The sequence below is a fragment of the Aquarana catesbeiana genome, linkage group LG02 (genome assembly GCF_042186555.1).
Source record: "Aquarana catesbeiana isolate 2022-GZ linkage group LG02, ASM4218655v1, whole genome shotgun sequence".
Classification (NCBI taxonomy): domain Eukaryota; kingdom Metazoa; phylum Chordata; class Amphibia; order Anura; family Ranidae; genus Aquarana; species Aquarana catesbeiana.
Window position 1 is genome coordinate 552,805,188 of NC_133325.1, and position 14,567 is coordinate 552,819,754.

At 42.3% G+C, this 14,567-nt stretch overlaps 2 protein-coding genes across 2 annotated transcripts in view; one reads left to right on the forward strand and one right to left on the reverse strand.

Annotated features, from left to right (window-relative positions):
* Nucleotides 1–3,971, reverse strand: part of CIAO3 (cytosolic iron-sulfur assembly component 3) — a 67,055-nt gene extending 63,084 nt beyond the window's left edge. The window contains exon 1 of the mRNA XM_073615951.1: nt 3,821–3,971. Coding sequence (XP_073472052.1) covers nt 3,821–3,886 — 66 coding nt within the window. The 5' untranslated portion in view covers nt 3,887–3,971. The remainder of the gene's footprint in view (nt 1–3,820) is intronic.
* Nucleotides 3,972–3,989: 18 nt separating this feature from the next.
* SARS1 (seryl-tRNA synthetase 1) overlaps nt 3,990–14,567 on the forward strand; it is a 53,548-nt gene continuing 42,970 nt past the window's right edge. Inside the window, exons 1-3 of the mRNA XM_073615950.1 lie at nt 3,990–4,194; nt 9,470–9,540; nt 11,993–12,073. Of these exons, the coding sequence (XP_073472051.1) occupies nt 4,059–4,194; nt 9,470–9,540; nt 11,993–12,073 (288 nt within the window). The 5' untranslated portion in view covers nt 3,990–4,058. The remainder of the gene's footprint in view (nt 4,195–9,469; nt 9,541–11,992; nt 12,074–14,567) is intronic.

The following is a 14,567-nucleotide window of genomic DNA, read 5'->3' on the forward strand; positions in this document are numbered from 1 at the left end:
ACACTCAGATGTCTCTGTCTCTAATTGAAGGTACATGGTCGCAGTAAGTGGGCTTAGCACTATATAACCATATAGTGTGCCCAAACCCCCCGTATTTTTTTTTTTAATATGTTCAGGTGTTTTTAACTAGCCTTGCAGGATAAATGTCATTCTTGAATGTGTGTGCTGTAATCTGTTTTGTTCAGATGTCTCTTGGACACATCTTGTTCAATAATTTATTTTATCTGTGTTCAGAAGTCAACTGAACATCAGTCACCCAGGAGAACCTTAGTAGTTTTGGAGGGCAAACTTATATAACCTATCAATATGCACTTTACTTTTAGGGCTAGTTTACACTTGCTTCAAAACATGGCTTTGGACACGCTTTGTTAAAGCTCTCTGAATGCCAGTCAAAGCTCCTGTCACGTAGCTTACAGTCCTGTAAGCTAACAGTCCTGTTTACACCTTGTTTTTGCTTGGTGCTTCGATGAGGCTTTGGTGGGGCTTCAAAAGAATAGACTTCTACGGAGGCTTTGATGACGCTTTGGAGCACCACTAAAGCTACATGGGGTATAATTTTAAAGCAAAGCAAAAGAAAGGTGTAAACAGGACTAATAGCTATCTATTTTATTTAGTGACAGGAGCTTTGACTAGCATTAAGAGAGCTTTAGCAAAGCCTGTCTGAAGCAAGTGTAAACTAGCCGTTAATGCGTGCTGAAGCCGAAGCAAGTGTAAATGAGCCCTTAGGTCTGTAAAATAAAGATTGTAATTGAATGCAATGGGTAATGCATTGTGACTGGATGAGCTCCCCAGCCTTTACAAGAACTAAATGGAGGGACACTTGGCGGTCCCAGTTCAATAAAAGAGGTTTGTCAGAATGGGCCAATTACAATGTAAAATGTAACTACAGACCTTCATTATACAAACTAACATTTGTATCTTTCTGTTCCTTCATCTGCAGATCAAAGTAATGAAATTAGATCTGCAGATAATGTCACTTAAAGTGGTTGTAAAGCAGGGATATGCAATTAGCGGACCTCCAGCTGTTGCAGAACTACAACTCCCATGAGGCATAGCAAGACTCTGACATGCCTAAGCATGACACCCAGAGGCAAAAGCATGATGGGACTTGTAGTTTTGCAACAGCTGGAGGTCCACTAATTGCATATCCCTGTTGTAAAGGCTTCTCCGTGCAGCATCTCCCTTAACCCCCCCTAATAATTACTCGAGTCCTATCTCTATCCAATGATGTGCATGAAAGCAGCGGCTCTCCTGGGTTTCTCCATTCTCATTGGCTGAGCCAATGGCTCCTGCTGCTGTCAATCACAAGCAGTGAGAAGGGAGCAGGCCTGAGCCGTGCCCTGTGTGTCTTATGGACACACAGAGTTGGCTCAGGACTGAGCATGCGCGAGTGCCCCCCAATGCAGACGGCTTGCTATGGGATCGCCAGCTAATGTCCCGAGAACAGGAGGATCTAGGCTGCTCTGTGCAAAACCAATGCACAGAGCAGGTAAGCGTGACAATTTTTTTTTTTTCTTTTTTTAAAGTGAACCTTTAAAAACCTTTAAAGCAACCTGTTTTGTTTAAACAATAAAATGTTCCTATATTTAACCCCTTCGTTTACTCCAATCAGCCCTAAATAACTCCTTAGTCTCTTTCTCTCCAACTTAATTTTACTGCAGAATTGTTTGTTTTTATTTTATATTAACTATTAATAGGACAAGTAAACAGTAAATTGTAGATTTAAGAATAAATAAATGAGGAATTTGACACCCAGGGCTGCTCTAAACCACAAAATTACTTTTAAGAAGTAATAAAGTAGTGAAACAAATATTATTAATAAGACCAGAAGATAAATGCACAGTGAACACTTCACTTGGTGGTCAGTAAAAATCCTTGCTTACTTTGCCAGAAAGTGAAAAAATGCCCCCTTACACTGGTGGTCAGAGGTGAAGAGATTTTTTTGGTGGTTAGTGAAAAGCTACCTTACATCGACGGTCAGTGAAGAAGGGCCTTCTTATATAGATGATCAGCTGAGAAGGCCCTTCTTACATAGATGGTCAGTGGACAAGGGCCTTCTCATACAGGTGGTCAGTGGACAGGGGCCTTCTCATACAGGTGGTCAGTGGACAAGGGCCTTCTCATACAGGTGGTCAGTGGACAAGGGCCTTCTCATACAGGTGGTCAGTGGACAAGGGCCTTCTCATACAGGTGGTCAGTGGACAAGGGCCTTCTCATACAGGTGGTCAGTGGACAAGGGCCTTCTCATACAGGTGGTCAGTGGACAAGGGCCTTCTCATACAGGTGGTCAGTGGACAAGGGCCTTCTCATACAGGTGGTCAGTGGACTAGGGCCTTCTCATACAGGTGGTCAGTGGACTAGGGCCTTCTCATACAGGTGGTCAGTGGACTAGGGCCTTCTCATACAGGTGGTCAGTGGACTAGGGCCTTCTCATACAGGTGGTCAGTGGACTAGGGCCTTCTCATACAGGTGGTCAGTGGACTAGGGCCTTCTCATACAGGTGGTCAGTGGACTAGGGCCTTCTCATACAGGTGGTCAGTGGACTAGGGCCTTCTCATACAGGTGGTCAGTGGACTAGGGCCTTCTCATACAGGTGGTCAGTGGACAAGGGCCTTCTCATACAGGTGGTCAGTGGACAAGGGCCTTCTCATACAGGTGGTCAGTGGACTAGGGCCTTCTCATACAGGTGGTCAGTGGACTAGGGCCTTCTCATACAGGTGGTCAGTGGACTAGGGCCTTCTCATACAGGTGGTCAGTGGACAGGGGCCTTCTCTTACAGGTGGTCAGTGGACTAGGGCCTTCTCATACAGGTGGTCAGTGGACTAGGGCCTTCTCATACAGGTGGTCAGTGGACAGGGGCCTTCTCATACAGGTGCTCAGTGGACAGGGGCCTTCTCATACAGGTGCTCAGTGGACAGGGGCCTTCTCATACAGGTGCTCAGTGGACAGGGGCCTTCTCATACAGGTGCTCAGTGGACAGGGGCCTTCTCATACAGGTGCTCAGTGGACAGGGGCCTTCTCATACAGGTGGTCGGTGGACAGGGGCCTTCTCATACAGGTGGTCGGTGGACAGGGGCCTTCTCATACAGGTGGTCGGTGGACAGGGGCCTTCTCATACAGGTGGTCGGTGGACAGGGGCCTTCTCATACAGGTGGTCGGTGGACAGGGGCCTTCTCATACAGGTGGTCGGTGGACAGGGGCCTTCTCATACAGGTGGTCGGTGGACAGGGGCCTTCTCATACAGGTGGTCGGTGGACAGGGGCCTTCTCATACAGGTGGTCGGTGGACAGGGGCCTTCTCATACAGGTGGTCGGTGGACAGGGGCCTTCTCATACAGGTGGTCGGTGGACAGGGGCCTTCTCATACAGGTGGTCGGTGGACAGGGGCCTTCTCATACAGGTGGTCGGTGGACAGGGGCCTTCTCATACAGGTGGTCGGTGGACAGGGGCCTTCTCATACAGGTGGTCAGTGGACAAGGGTCTTCTTAGATTGACCAATGGGAGGAAAGTCTCCCTCACTGATGGCCATTATTGTTAGTGGTTTGTTGTTGGAGAGGCAGATTGCTCAATGAACTCCTTGCCCTCTCCTGAGCTAGCACACGTTCCAATTCCTATGATGACACTGTAAATTATATCAAGCAAATTCTAAGCTGTACAAATAAGACAAGTTATCCAGGAACTACACATCCTTGACCACACTCCCTGGTAGGTCCCCCAACCCTGCTACAGGTCATGTGACATCCACGTGTCCTTCTTCTCCGGCCCTCAGTAGTAGAGCGGTATGAACGATGACACTGCTGTCATTCCACACACTGACACACCTGGGATGGCCCGATATAATCGTCCAGGTCAGTCAGCTGCAGCACTCCACTGAAATGAGACGCCATGTCCTGTGTTGAGCACAGTTCCTTGTCAGAGCCCTCCCCTTCCTACACGCCTGGCGGTCACATGACCGTGTGACGCCACCCCGCAGCCACTCTCCCACTCCTGAGTGGTTGGTGTTCTTTCATTGGGTTCGGTGCCGTGTTGTGTGTGTAGGTGTCGTGTGCCGCTGTCACTATGGTGCTGGACCTGGACTTGTTCCGTGAGGATAAAGGAGGGAACCCGGAGCTGGTACGGGAGACACAGAGGAAGAGGTTTAAAGACACGGGCTTGGTGGACTCTCTGCTCCGGTCAGACGCGGCATGGAGGAAATGTGAGTCCCTGAACGAGCAGTGTGTACGGTGGGGGGCGAGCCTCGCCCAGGCCGGTGTATAGACCCTATATAGATAGATATATGTATACAGAGCGGAGAACATGTGCTGGTCTCACATCTGATGCAATCTTACCGCAAGCCAGCTATAGAGGAGGCGTGGTGACAGCGGGCCCCGCCCTCCCCCGTGAACTATAGTGTACTCAGCACTGGCTGCATGCTCATCTGACACCTTATGTCTTCTGGGTGTGGGGGGAATGCAGGGACTATGCGTCACTCAATAAATATATATATATATATATATTTATGTATTATGTATGTGTATCATTTTTAAGAGTGCACATAGTGCTGATATGTGAACATCAGATTCCTGATGGAACATTTTTGCCTAAAAACCAGAGGATGGGCTTAAATGGTAAACATGTATATGTGCCCTATGTGTGTAAAATACTTATCAGCAATGCAGTTTGTTTTTTTTTTTTTTTTTTTGTTTTCCTGATCTGTCCACAGCGCAAGTTTACACACTTGTGTGTACATGCCCATTAAAAACAATGAGCTGCATTTAGATCAGTTAAAGGATAAATGCACCTAACCATGGTGGATCTGATTTAAATCAACTCAAGTTGACTCACTGACAGTCCCATTCACTTTAATATTACCGCTAGTGAAACAAGGTGAGGGATGTGGCAGCAGCAGGTGAGTGGATGGCCCGCTAACAGGTGCTGCCATAATGGATCTGAAATGACAGGTGCTCTTTAACCACTAGCTGACAAGATGCCACAGTTATACTGTTGCAGGTTGACTCGGCTGGGCAAATCATCTTAGCTGTACGTCGCTCCTTTAAGAGGGGACAGAAGGCGCATGTCCCCGGAGTTGATGCACATGCCTGTTGGGCGCGATGACCGCCAGGCACCCACGGTCGCTTGTGACACAGCGAGAACCAGGATCTGTGTGTGTAAACGCACAAATCCCGGTTCTCTTAGGGGAGAGGAGAGAGATCGTGTGTTTATACTAAGTAAGTATGAACATCGATCTCTCTCCTCCCCTAGTCAGTCCAATCCCCCCCCCCTACAGTTAGAACACAGTGAGGGAACACAGTTAACCCCTTGATAGCCCCCTTCCCTGCCAGTGACATTTATACAGTAATCAATGGCTATTTTTAGCTCTGATTGCCGTATAAATGTCAATGGTCCCACAATAGTGTCAAAAGTGTCCGATCTGACCACCGCAGTATTGCAGTCCTGATAAAAATCGCAGACCACCGCCATTACTAGTAAAAAAAAAAAAAAATAATAATAAAAATGACATAAATCTATCCCCTATTTTGTAGACACTATAACTTTTGCACACACCAATCCTTATATGCGTATTGTGGTGTTTTTTTTTTTTTTTTGTAGAAGAATACATATCGACCTAAACTGAGAAAAAAAAATATTTTTTTTTTTATTTTATTTTATTTTTTTTAATTGGGATATTTATTAAAGCAAAAACTACAAAATATTGTGTTTTTTTTTTTTTTTTTTTTTTCAAAATTGTCACTCTTTTTTGTTTATAGTGCAAAAAATAAAAACTGCAGAGGTGATCAAATACCACCAAAAGAAAGCTCTATTTGTGGGGAAAAAAAGCTCTATTTGGGTACAGCGTCGCACGACCGCGCAATTATCAGTTAAAGCGACGCAGTGCTGAATCAAAAAATGGCCTGATCAGGAAGGGGGCAAGTCCTTCCGGGGCTGAAGTTGTTATTCAGTTGTCGACCAGCCGGTAAGTTGGCTCGGCTGCGCAAATCGACGTACTGGTATGACGGTTCGTGCACTGGCTTTTGCGATCGCGGGAAAGAGCCAGAACGTGGATCTGTCGATGTAGACAAAAAGATTCCTGTTCTGACGGGAGGAGAGAGATTCTGTTCCCAGCGAGCTCACTCTCTTCTCCCAGGCAGCCCATACAGTTAGAACACCCCTAGGGAACACACTTAACCCCTTGATCGCCCCCTAGTGTTAACCCCTTCCCTGCCAGTGCCATCTATACAGTGATCAGTGCATTTTTACCATAACACTAAAATCTCTACATCCACAATCTAACACTAACCTATCTAACCCTGTAAAGAAGAAATCAGTATACATACCTTTTTTGAAGCCAATCCAAACCGATCCCGCACTGAGCTGTCAGCTGCGGCTTCGCTGTGGAGGTGGGGGCAGAGGAGGAAGCCGACAGCGGAAACCCTATAGTAAGTCTATGGGTGATGTCGCTCCCCATTCATTTCACAGCTGTTGTCGGCTGTGTCCTCTGCAGAGCTTCCACCGCTGGAGACTGGATCAGCTTCAAAAAAGATAGGTATACTGATTTTTTTTTTTCCTTTTATAGGGCTAGAGAGGTTAGGCTTATATCGTGGATGTCTGTAGATGTAGCGATTTTAGTGTTGGGGTGGACAACCACTTGCCGCCTGCCCACCGTCGAATGACGGCGGTGCGGCTCTTGTTCTGGGTGGACGTCATATGACGGCACCCAGAGTGGCCATTCTTGCACGCCCAGCGTGGCGATCGTGGCCACGCCGTGTTGCTAGGACATGGCAGGACCCTGATCTCTGTAAAGGGTCATGGCTCTTTAACCATGTGATCGGTTATGTCCAATCACAACTGGTCACATGTAAACACAGGGATGCCGGTAATCTGCGCTCCTCGCCTCACACTGACAGAGTGAGAGGAGAGACGATCAGCGTCATCTCCTCAGAGGACATCTAGGCATGTAATCGGGGCACTGACAATCAGTGCCCTGATTACAATAAAGCGCCCACCAGTGCCAGCAGTGCCTGCCCACCAGTGCCAGCAATCAGTACACATTAGTGATGCCAGTCAGTGTTGGATATCACTGCTGTCCATCAATACCCATCAGTGCTGCCCATAAGTGCCACCTATCAGTGCCCATAAGTGTGGCATATTCGTGCCACCTAATCAGTGCCCATAAGTGCCTCCTCATCAGCGAAGGAGAAAAATTACTTATTTACAAAATTTACTGACAGAAACCTAAGAAAAACTTTTTTTTTCAAAATTTTCAGTCTTATCCTTTCCTAAAAACAAAACAAAAAACCCAGCAGTGAATAAATACCACCAAAAGGAAGCTCTATTTGTGTGAAGAAAATTATAACAATTTCACATGGTTACAGTGTAGCATGACCGCGCAATTGTCATTAAAAGTGTGACAGTGCTGAAAGCTGAAAAATGGCCTGGTCAGGAAGGGGGTTTAAGTGCCCTGTATTGAAGTAGTTAAAAAAAGAAAAACAGGCTTTAAATGCAAAAAAAAAAAGCCATGTGCCCGTCTGTCTGTGATGGGCACAGTGGCTAGGAAGAGAGTGAGCACATTTTAAGAAGGGGTATCCAGTATAGACAGGTAAACCTCAGTGCCAGCCTCCAACATATTCCATATATCTGATAGGTACGTGCATCTGCCGCAAACACAGTTTTGGTGCAGTGACTTAACAGGATTCCTGTAGACGTTTAGAATTCCATCGGGCCTCCACAACCAAAATTGTCTTTAACCGCTTCAGCCCCAGAAGAATTTACCCCCTTCCTGACCAGAGCACTTTTTGCGATTCGGCACTGCGTCGCTTTAACTGACAATTGCGCGGTCGTGTGATGTGGCTCCCAAACAAAATGGACGTCCTTTTTTTTTCCTATAGACAGAAGTAAAAATACATTTTTATATTCGTTTTAAAAAGTAAAATATACTCTTTCAGTTCTGAGCAGTTTTTGTTACCAGAGAACATTCTTTTCAGAATCCAAACTGACTTTTCATGAAAGTGGAAATTCTGCTTTACTTGCACCCCCACCCACCCACTTACCAAAGACAAATACTTTAAATAAGCATTGAAAAACATCTTTCCAAAAAATACTTCCAACATTTCAGGAGGCGTAGGTGGTGCCACTGTGCCTCTCAGGAGAGCTGGGTGTTTGAAATCCCAATGGGCTAAAGTGCATCCTTGTGGGATTTCAAGCACCAAGCTTTTTCATGAGGCACAACATCACCTGCGTCTCATAAACAGAAAATGGGGCAGAGGTAAGTGATTTTTTTTTTTTTTTTAATGCATTTTTTAAGTTTGTTATATTGAGGTGGATGAAACGGGGCTGCAAGTTAAGCAGACTTCTATTTTTGGAAGATCTGCTTTAAAGAATAATCCTAACCAACACCAGGAAGTGTGTGACCTTTCAAATTACAACTGTCATTTTTTTCAGTGCAAGTTAAAAAAAATGTAAATATGTCATATAGTGCTTTCATTTTATTATCCTACAATTTGTATTCATAAGGCCCAATGCTATGTGTCACCCAGTGTGTTCCTGTGTGCTGTAACACAATCAATTTGTGGTCATACATAATTAAACAATTTCCTCCCCAAAGAGGAGCTCTCATGGCTGGGATGCCCATCAGTTATAGGAAGAGAGATTGTTTTCTAAGCAAACTTTGTAGTCCAGCCAATAGTCTTCCTGCAATCTGTCAGTCATAAGTCTGCTGAGGTATGAAGGTACTGTGCATCCCTGCATTAGATGCAGCTACATTTATTAGGATTGGGAACAGTTATCTAATGGATTTTAGATTCCTTTTAACAGAATCTACATATAATGTGATCCGTCATCTAAATTGGTGTACGAAATAACGTTGGTTGCAACTACACACTGAGATTCGTTTTTTACATTCAAGTTACTATATCAATGTGATGGAGCATTGCACTCCAGAAATAGTACCTGAAGCATGCTTTGGAGTGGGCTGTTCTCACACATGCTTATATGACGGGGGAGAGTGAATGATGAAGGGGTAGATTTATGAACATTGTTTCTGATAGTTTTGTTTTCTTTCCATTGACCCCCGTGGGCTGTGGTGGCACAGTTTTGGCATCAGTCATGATTATAGGGTTGGTTTTAGTAGAACAGGCTTAGTAACAGTGGGCAGACATTTGTGTTACAGACCATTGGGAAATACACAAAGCTTTGTCTTGCATGTCTGATTTTCCAAGTAACTCAGTGGTGGAGTGTCTATATTTTAGGAAGGGACCAGTACAGCTAAAGCACAGGCTGTAATGCCAGGCACACCTGTCCTGTCCTGTATCCTAATCTGATGCTCGCTTACACATGATGAGACAAAAGCTTGCTTTCAAGATGCTGAAATACCAGATCTTACATTATCTATGGTCAACTTGCCCATGGTTCAGGATTATTACTTTGATAGTATGTTGTGCTATGTACTCATTTAACAAGGTGACTTGCATCCCTGTTATTTTTGTGTTTTACAGGCAGGTTCCAAACCGACAACCTGAACAAGCAGAAAAATCTCTGCAGCAAGACCATTGGGGAAAAAATGAAGGTAAAACGATAGCAACACCTTACCACTAACATGGTTTTTGTCTTCTTGTAGGTGTACAGTTGTGCTTATAAGTTTACACACCCTAGCATAATTTGATTTCTTGCCCATTTTTCAGAGAATATGAATAACACAAAAACTTTTCTTTCACTTATGGTTAGTGTTTGGCTGAAGCCATTTATTATCAATCAACTGTGTTTACTCTTTTTAAATCATAATGACAACAGAAACTAACCAAATGACCCTGATCAAAAGTTTACATACCCTGTTGATTTTGGCTTGATAACATGCACACAAGTTGACACAAAGGGATTTGAATGGCTATTAATGGTAACCATCCTCACCTGTGATCTATTTGCTTGTAATTGTGTGTGTGTGTGTGTGTATAAAACGTCAATGAGTTTCTGGACTCCTGACAGACCCTTGCATATTTCATCCAGTGCTGCACTAAGGTTTCTGGATTCTGAGTCATGGGGAAAGCAAAAAAATTATCAAAGGATCTGCAGGAAAAGGTAATTAAAATTTATAAAAAAGGAAAGGGATATAAAAAGATATCCAAGGAATTGAGAATGCCAATCAGCAGTGTTCAAACTCTAATCAAGAAGTGGAAAATGAGGGGTTCTGTTGAAACCAAACCACGGTCAGGCAGACCAACTAAAATTTCAGCAACAACTGCCAGGAAAATTGTTTGAGATGCAAAGAAAAACCCACAAATAACTTCAGGTGAAATACAGGACTATGAAAACATGTGGTGTGGCTGTTTCAAGATGCACAATAAGGAGGCACTTGAAGAAAGATGGGCTGCATGGTTGAGACGCCAGAAGAAAGCTATTACTATGCAAATGCCACAAAGTATCCCGCTTACAATACACCAACCAGCACAGAGACAAGCCTCAAACCTTCTGGCACAAAGTCATTTGGAGTTTTGAAAACAATATTAAGCTTTTTGGCCACAACCATAAACGCTACATTTGGAGAGGAGTCAACAAGGCCTATGATGAAAGGTAAACCATTCCTACTGTGAAACACGGAGGTGAATCGCTGATGTTTTGGGGATGTGTGAGCTACAAACGCACACGAAATTTGGTCAAAATTGATGGCAAGATTAATGCAGTATGTTATCAAAAAATACTGGAGGAACATTTGCATTCATCAGCCAGGAAGCTGCGCATGGGACGTACTTGGACATTCCAACATGACAATGATCCAAAACACAAGGCCAAGTCGACCTGTCATTTGCTACAGCAGAATAAAGTGAAGGTTCTGGAGTGGCCATCAGTCTCCTGACCTCAATATCATTCAGCCACTCTGGGGAGATCTAAAACATGCAGTTCATGCAAGACAGCCCAAGAATTTACAGGAACTGGAGGCTTTTTGCCAAGAAGAATGGGCAGCTTTACCATCTGAGAAAATAAAGAGCCTCATCCACAAAAGACTTCAAGGAAGGGGGGGTAAACTCTTCCGGGGTTAAAGGGGGCAATACACGGTAGTAAGAACTGGGGTATGTAAACTTTTGATCAAGGTCATTTGGGTAGTTTCTGTTGTCATTATGATTTAAAAAGAGTAAACACAGTGGATAATTTTATATATATATATATATATATATATATATATATATATATATATATATATATATATATATATATATATATATATATATATATATATATATATATATATATACACATCTACATACATACATACATACATACAATTTTATTATTTCAGTGATACCGAGTACTTGCCCTGATGCCTAATATCCGATACCTGGGCAGCCTCAGATGTGCGGTGGTGGGGGCAGTTGCAATCACTGATCCCCCCCCCCCCGTGTGGCTTTCAATAAAGTGACTGACAGCTGCTTCTCCTCCTTTCCCTCCTGTGGCTTTCAGCTGCTTTATTGAAAGTCACACAGGGAGATCGGTGATTGTAACTGCCACTGTCCCCTCCCCCCCCCCCCCCCCCTTTCCCAAATAGAAAGCATTAAAAAATAATATACATTGCAAAAAAATAAGAAAAAAAAACAAATTGTAAAAAAATAAATAAATAAATAACTACTGACAAAGTCCACGCCTCATCAGTGCTGCATATTCATGCCACTGTCACATGACATGAAAAAGTATCGGTATTGGTGAGTACTTTGAAAAAAGTACTCGGTCTTAACAAAGTGGTATCGGTGCAAACCTAAAGTGTGCTAAAGGGAATACACTGTTATCAAGAGATAACATTGCCGAAATTGAAGCATCATTTCTCTGTACTCTGCTTCCATGTATAGAAAGAAAATTTGATGTCTCAAGGACATTGTTGTTTAATCTCTGGAAATAGTAAGTGAGACTTCTAATCAAATGATAAATAAAAGAAACCAGCTTAAATTTTTTCTTCTTTATTGAGGAGGAGCTGTGTATGTGTGCTGAATAAAAAGCTTTTTTTTTTTTTTTTTTTTTTTTTGCCATTGCAGAAGAAAGAGCCTGTTGGTGACAGTGATGAACTCCCAGAAAATGCACAGGATGTAGACCAGTTAACTGCAGAAATTCTGAGTGTGAGTATGTTCTTCCAATGCTCCTGTAATAACAATGTGCCATGTAGTGGATGGGTAGGGACATAAGAAGTTTCCCATACTTGTAGTACAATTGTAAAGGGCCGTACACCCGATTTGAAAATCGGAAGTAAAATTTCGTCTGAATGATCTGCCAATTTTTGGATTGTTAGTATGGTGCTTTTGACAGCCGATTCCGGTTTTTCGTCAGACAAAAGCTGGATGTGCAGACTATTAAATTTTTGTTGTACGTGAACTCCACATCCGATTTTCGTTTAATTAGTACGTTTTTTGTATGAAAAAAATTGTAAGAGCAAGACTACGCATGCTCAGAAACAAAAGAATACATACAAAACTATTCAGCACATTATGTCACTTCTGAAGTTGAATTCTGTCGTACGAGATTTTGCGTACGGTGAGTAACCTCTTTACTTTCGACATGAGACTAGCATGCAACAAAAAACAGACGAACAGTTGTCCGAAAATCTGATCGTGTGTACAAGGCTTAAAACAGCCCTCTTGTGTTACATCAGGATACTTATACAGCCTCCTCCAATTTAATTAAAAAATAATTTGTCAAATCATTTGAACTGTCCTTGCTGCTCCTTGGCAGAATTTAACATGGCCAATTTTATTTATTTATTTAATTTGAGTTAGTCAATCTGAGAAACCATCTGTATGGTGCTGGTGGTATGACAATCTAGGCTGCTTTCAGCACCAAGTTTTTAGTGTGTGTGTGTGTGTGTGTGTGTGTGTGTGTGTGGTGTTGTGGTTTTTTTTTTTTTTTTTTTTTTTTTTTTTTTTACTGAAGTATGCATTTTGTATTGCAGTGCATTTTGTTTTATTTCATTGTTGGTTTAATCAGAGGGACACTAAATAGTTTCCTATCGCTTGAAAGCATTTTGCTGATTCATTTTACTTTCCTTTTTTCAGCAGTTTACTTCCTAAAATGGCCGACTTTTTAGTTTCTGTTTACTTACCAGTACTTAACTGCACAGGTACTCTTTAATCAAGCCCAAAACATAAATCATATCAATTGGAAAGGGAAACCAAATCTATTAATGGCAAATGCACTAATTTATTTAAATTTCATTTTATTGCAGCCCTTTTGAGGGCGGGACCAAAGTCGTCCCTTAGCCACTTGCCGACTGCCCGCTGTCTATTGACGGCGCTAGAATGGCACTCCTGCGCCAATTGCTGTAGCTGTACGGCGGGCACTTTGAGTATAGGGGGTGCACGCCCACCGCGTTCCTAAGGAGCCGATGCACGTGCCCGATGGCCGCGATGTCCGCTGGGCACTCGCGATTGCTCCTGACAGAGCGAGAACGGGGATTTGTGTGTGTAAACGCACAAATCCACGTTCTGTCAGGGGTGAGGAGACTGATCTGTTGTTCCTAGTATATAGGAACAACGATCGGTCACCTTCCCAAGTCAGTTCCATCCCCCCACAGTTAGAGCACACAATGAGGGAACACATTTAACCCCTTTGTCGTCCCCTAGTGTTAACCCCTTCCCTGCCAGTGACATTTATACAGTAATCAGTGCATTTTTCTAGCACTGATCACTGTATAGATGTCAGTGATCCCAAAAATGTGTCAAAAGTATCCGATCTGTCTGGCGCAATCCCGATAATCGCAGATCGCCTCCATTACTAGTAAAAAAAAAAATAAATAAAAATGCCATAAATCTATCCCCCATTTTGTAGACGCTATAACTTTTGCGCTAACCAATCAATACACGCTTATTGCGTTTTTTTGGTTAAAAAAAAAAAATATATATATATATATATATATATATATATATATATATATATATATATATATATATATATATATATATATATATATATATATATATATATATATATATATATATATATATATATATATATTATGAAGAATTCGTTTTTGTTTGTTTTTTTTTTAAATTTGGGGATATTTATTATAGCAAAAAGTAAATAATATTATTATTAATAATTTTTTTTTTTTTTATTGTCACTCTTCTTTTGTTTTATAGCACAAAAAGTAAAAACTGCAAAGGTGACCAAATACCACCAAAAGAAAGTTCTATTTGTGGGAAAAAAAGGACATCAATTTTGTTTGGGTACAGCGTTGCACAACCGCACAATTGTCAGTTAAATCGACGCAGTGCCGTATCGGAAAAATAGCCTGGTCAGGAAGAGGGTAAAGCCTTCTGGTTCTTAAGTGGTTAAGGACTGAGCCTCTTTTTGAGCTTTGGTGTTTACAAGTTTAAATCTTCTTCTTTGGGTTTTTTTATTAAAAAAAAAAAAAAAACATTTATATATTTTTTTTTTTAATAAAAAACCCAAACATTTATATATAATTTTTTTTTTAATAAAAAACCCAAACATTTATATATTTTTTTTTTTTTCTAACACCGTAGAGAACAAAATGGCGGCCGTTGCAATACTTTCTCTCACACCGTATTTGCGCAGCGGTCTTACAAGCGCACTTCTTTTGGAAAAAAATACACTTTT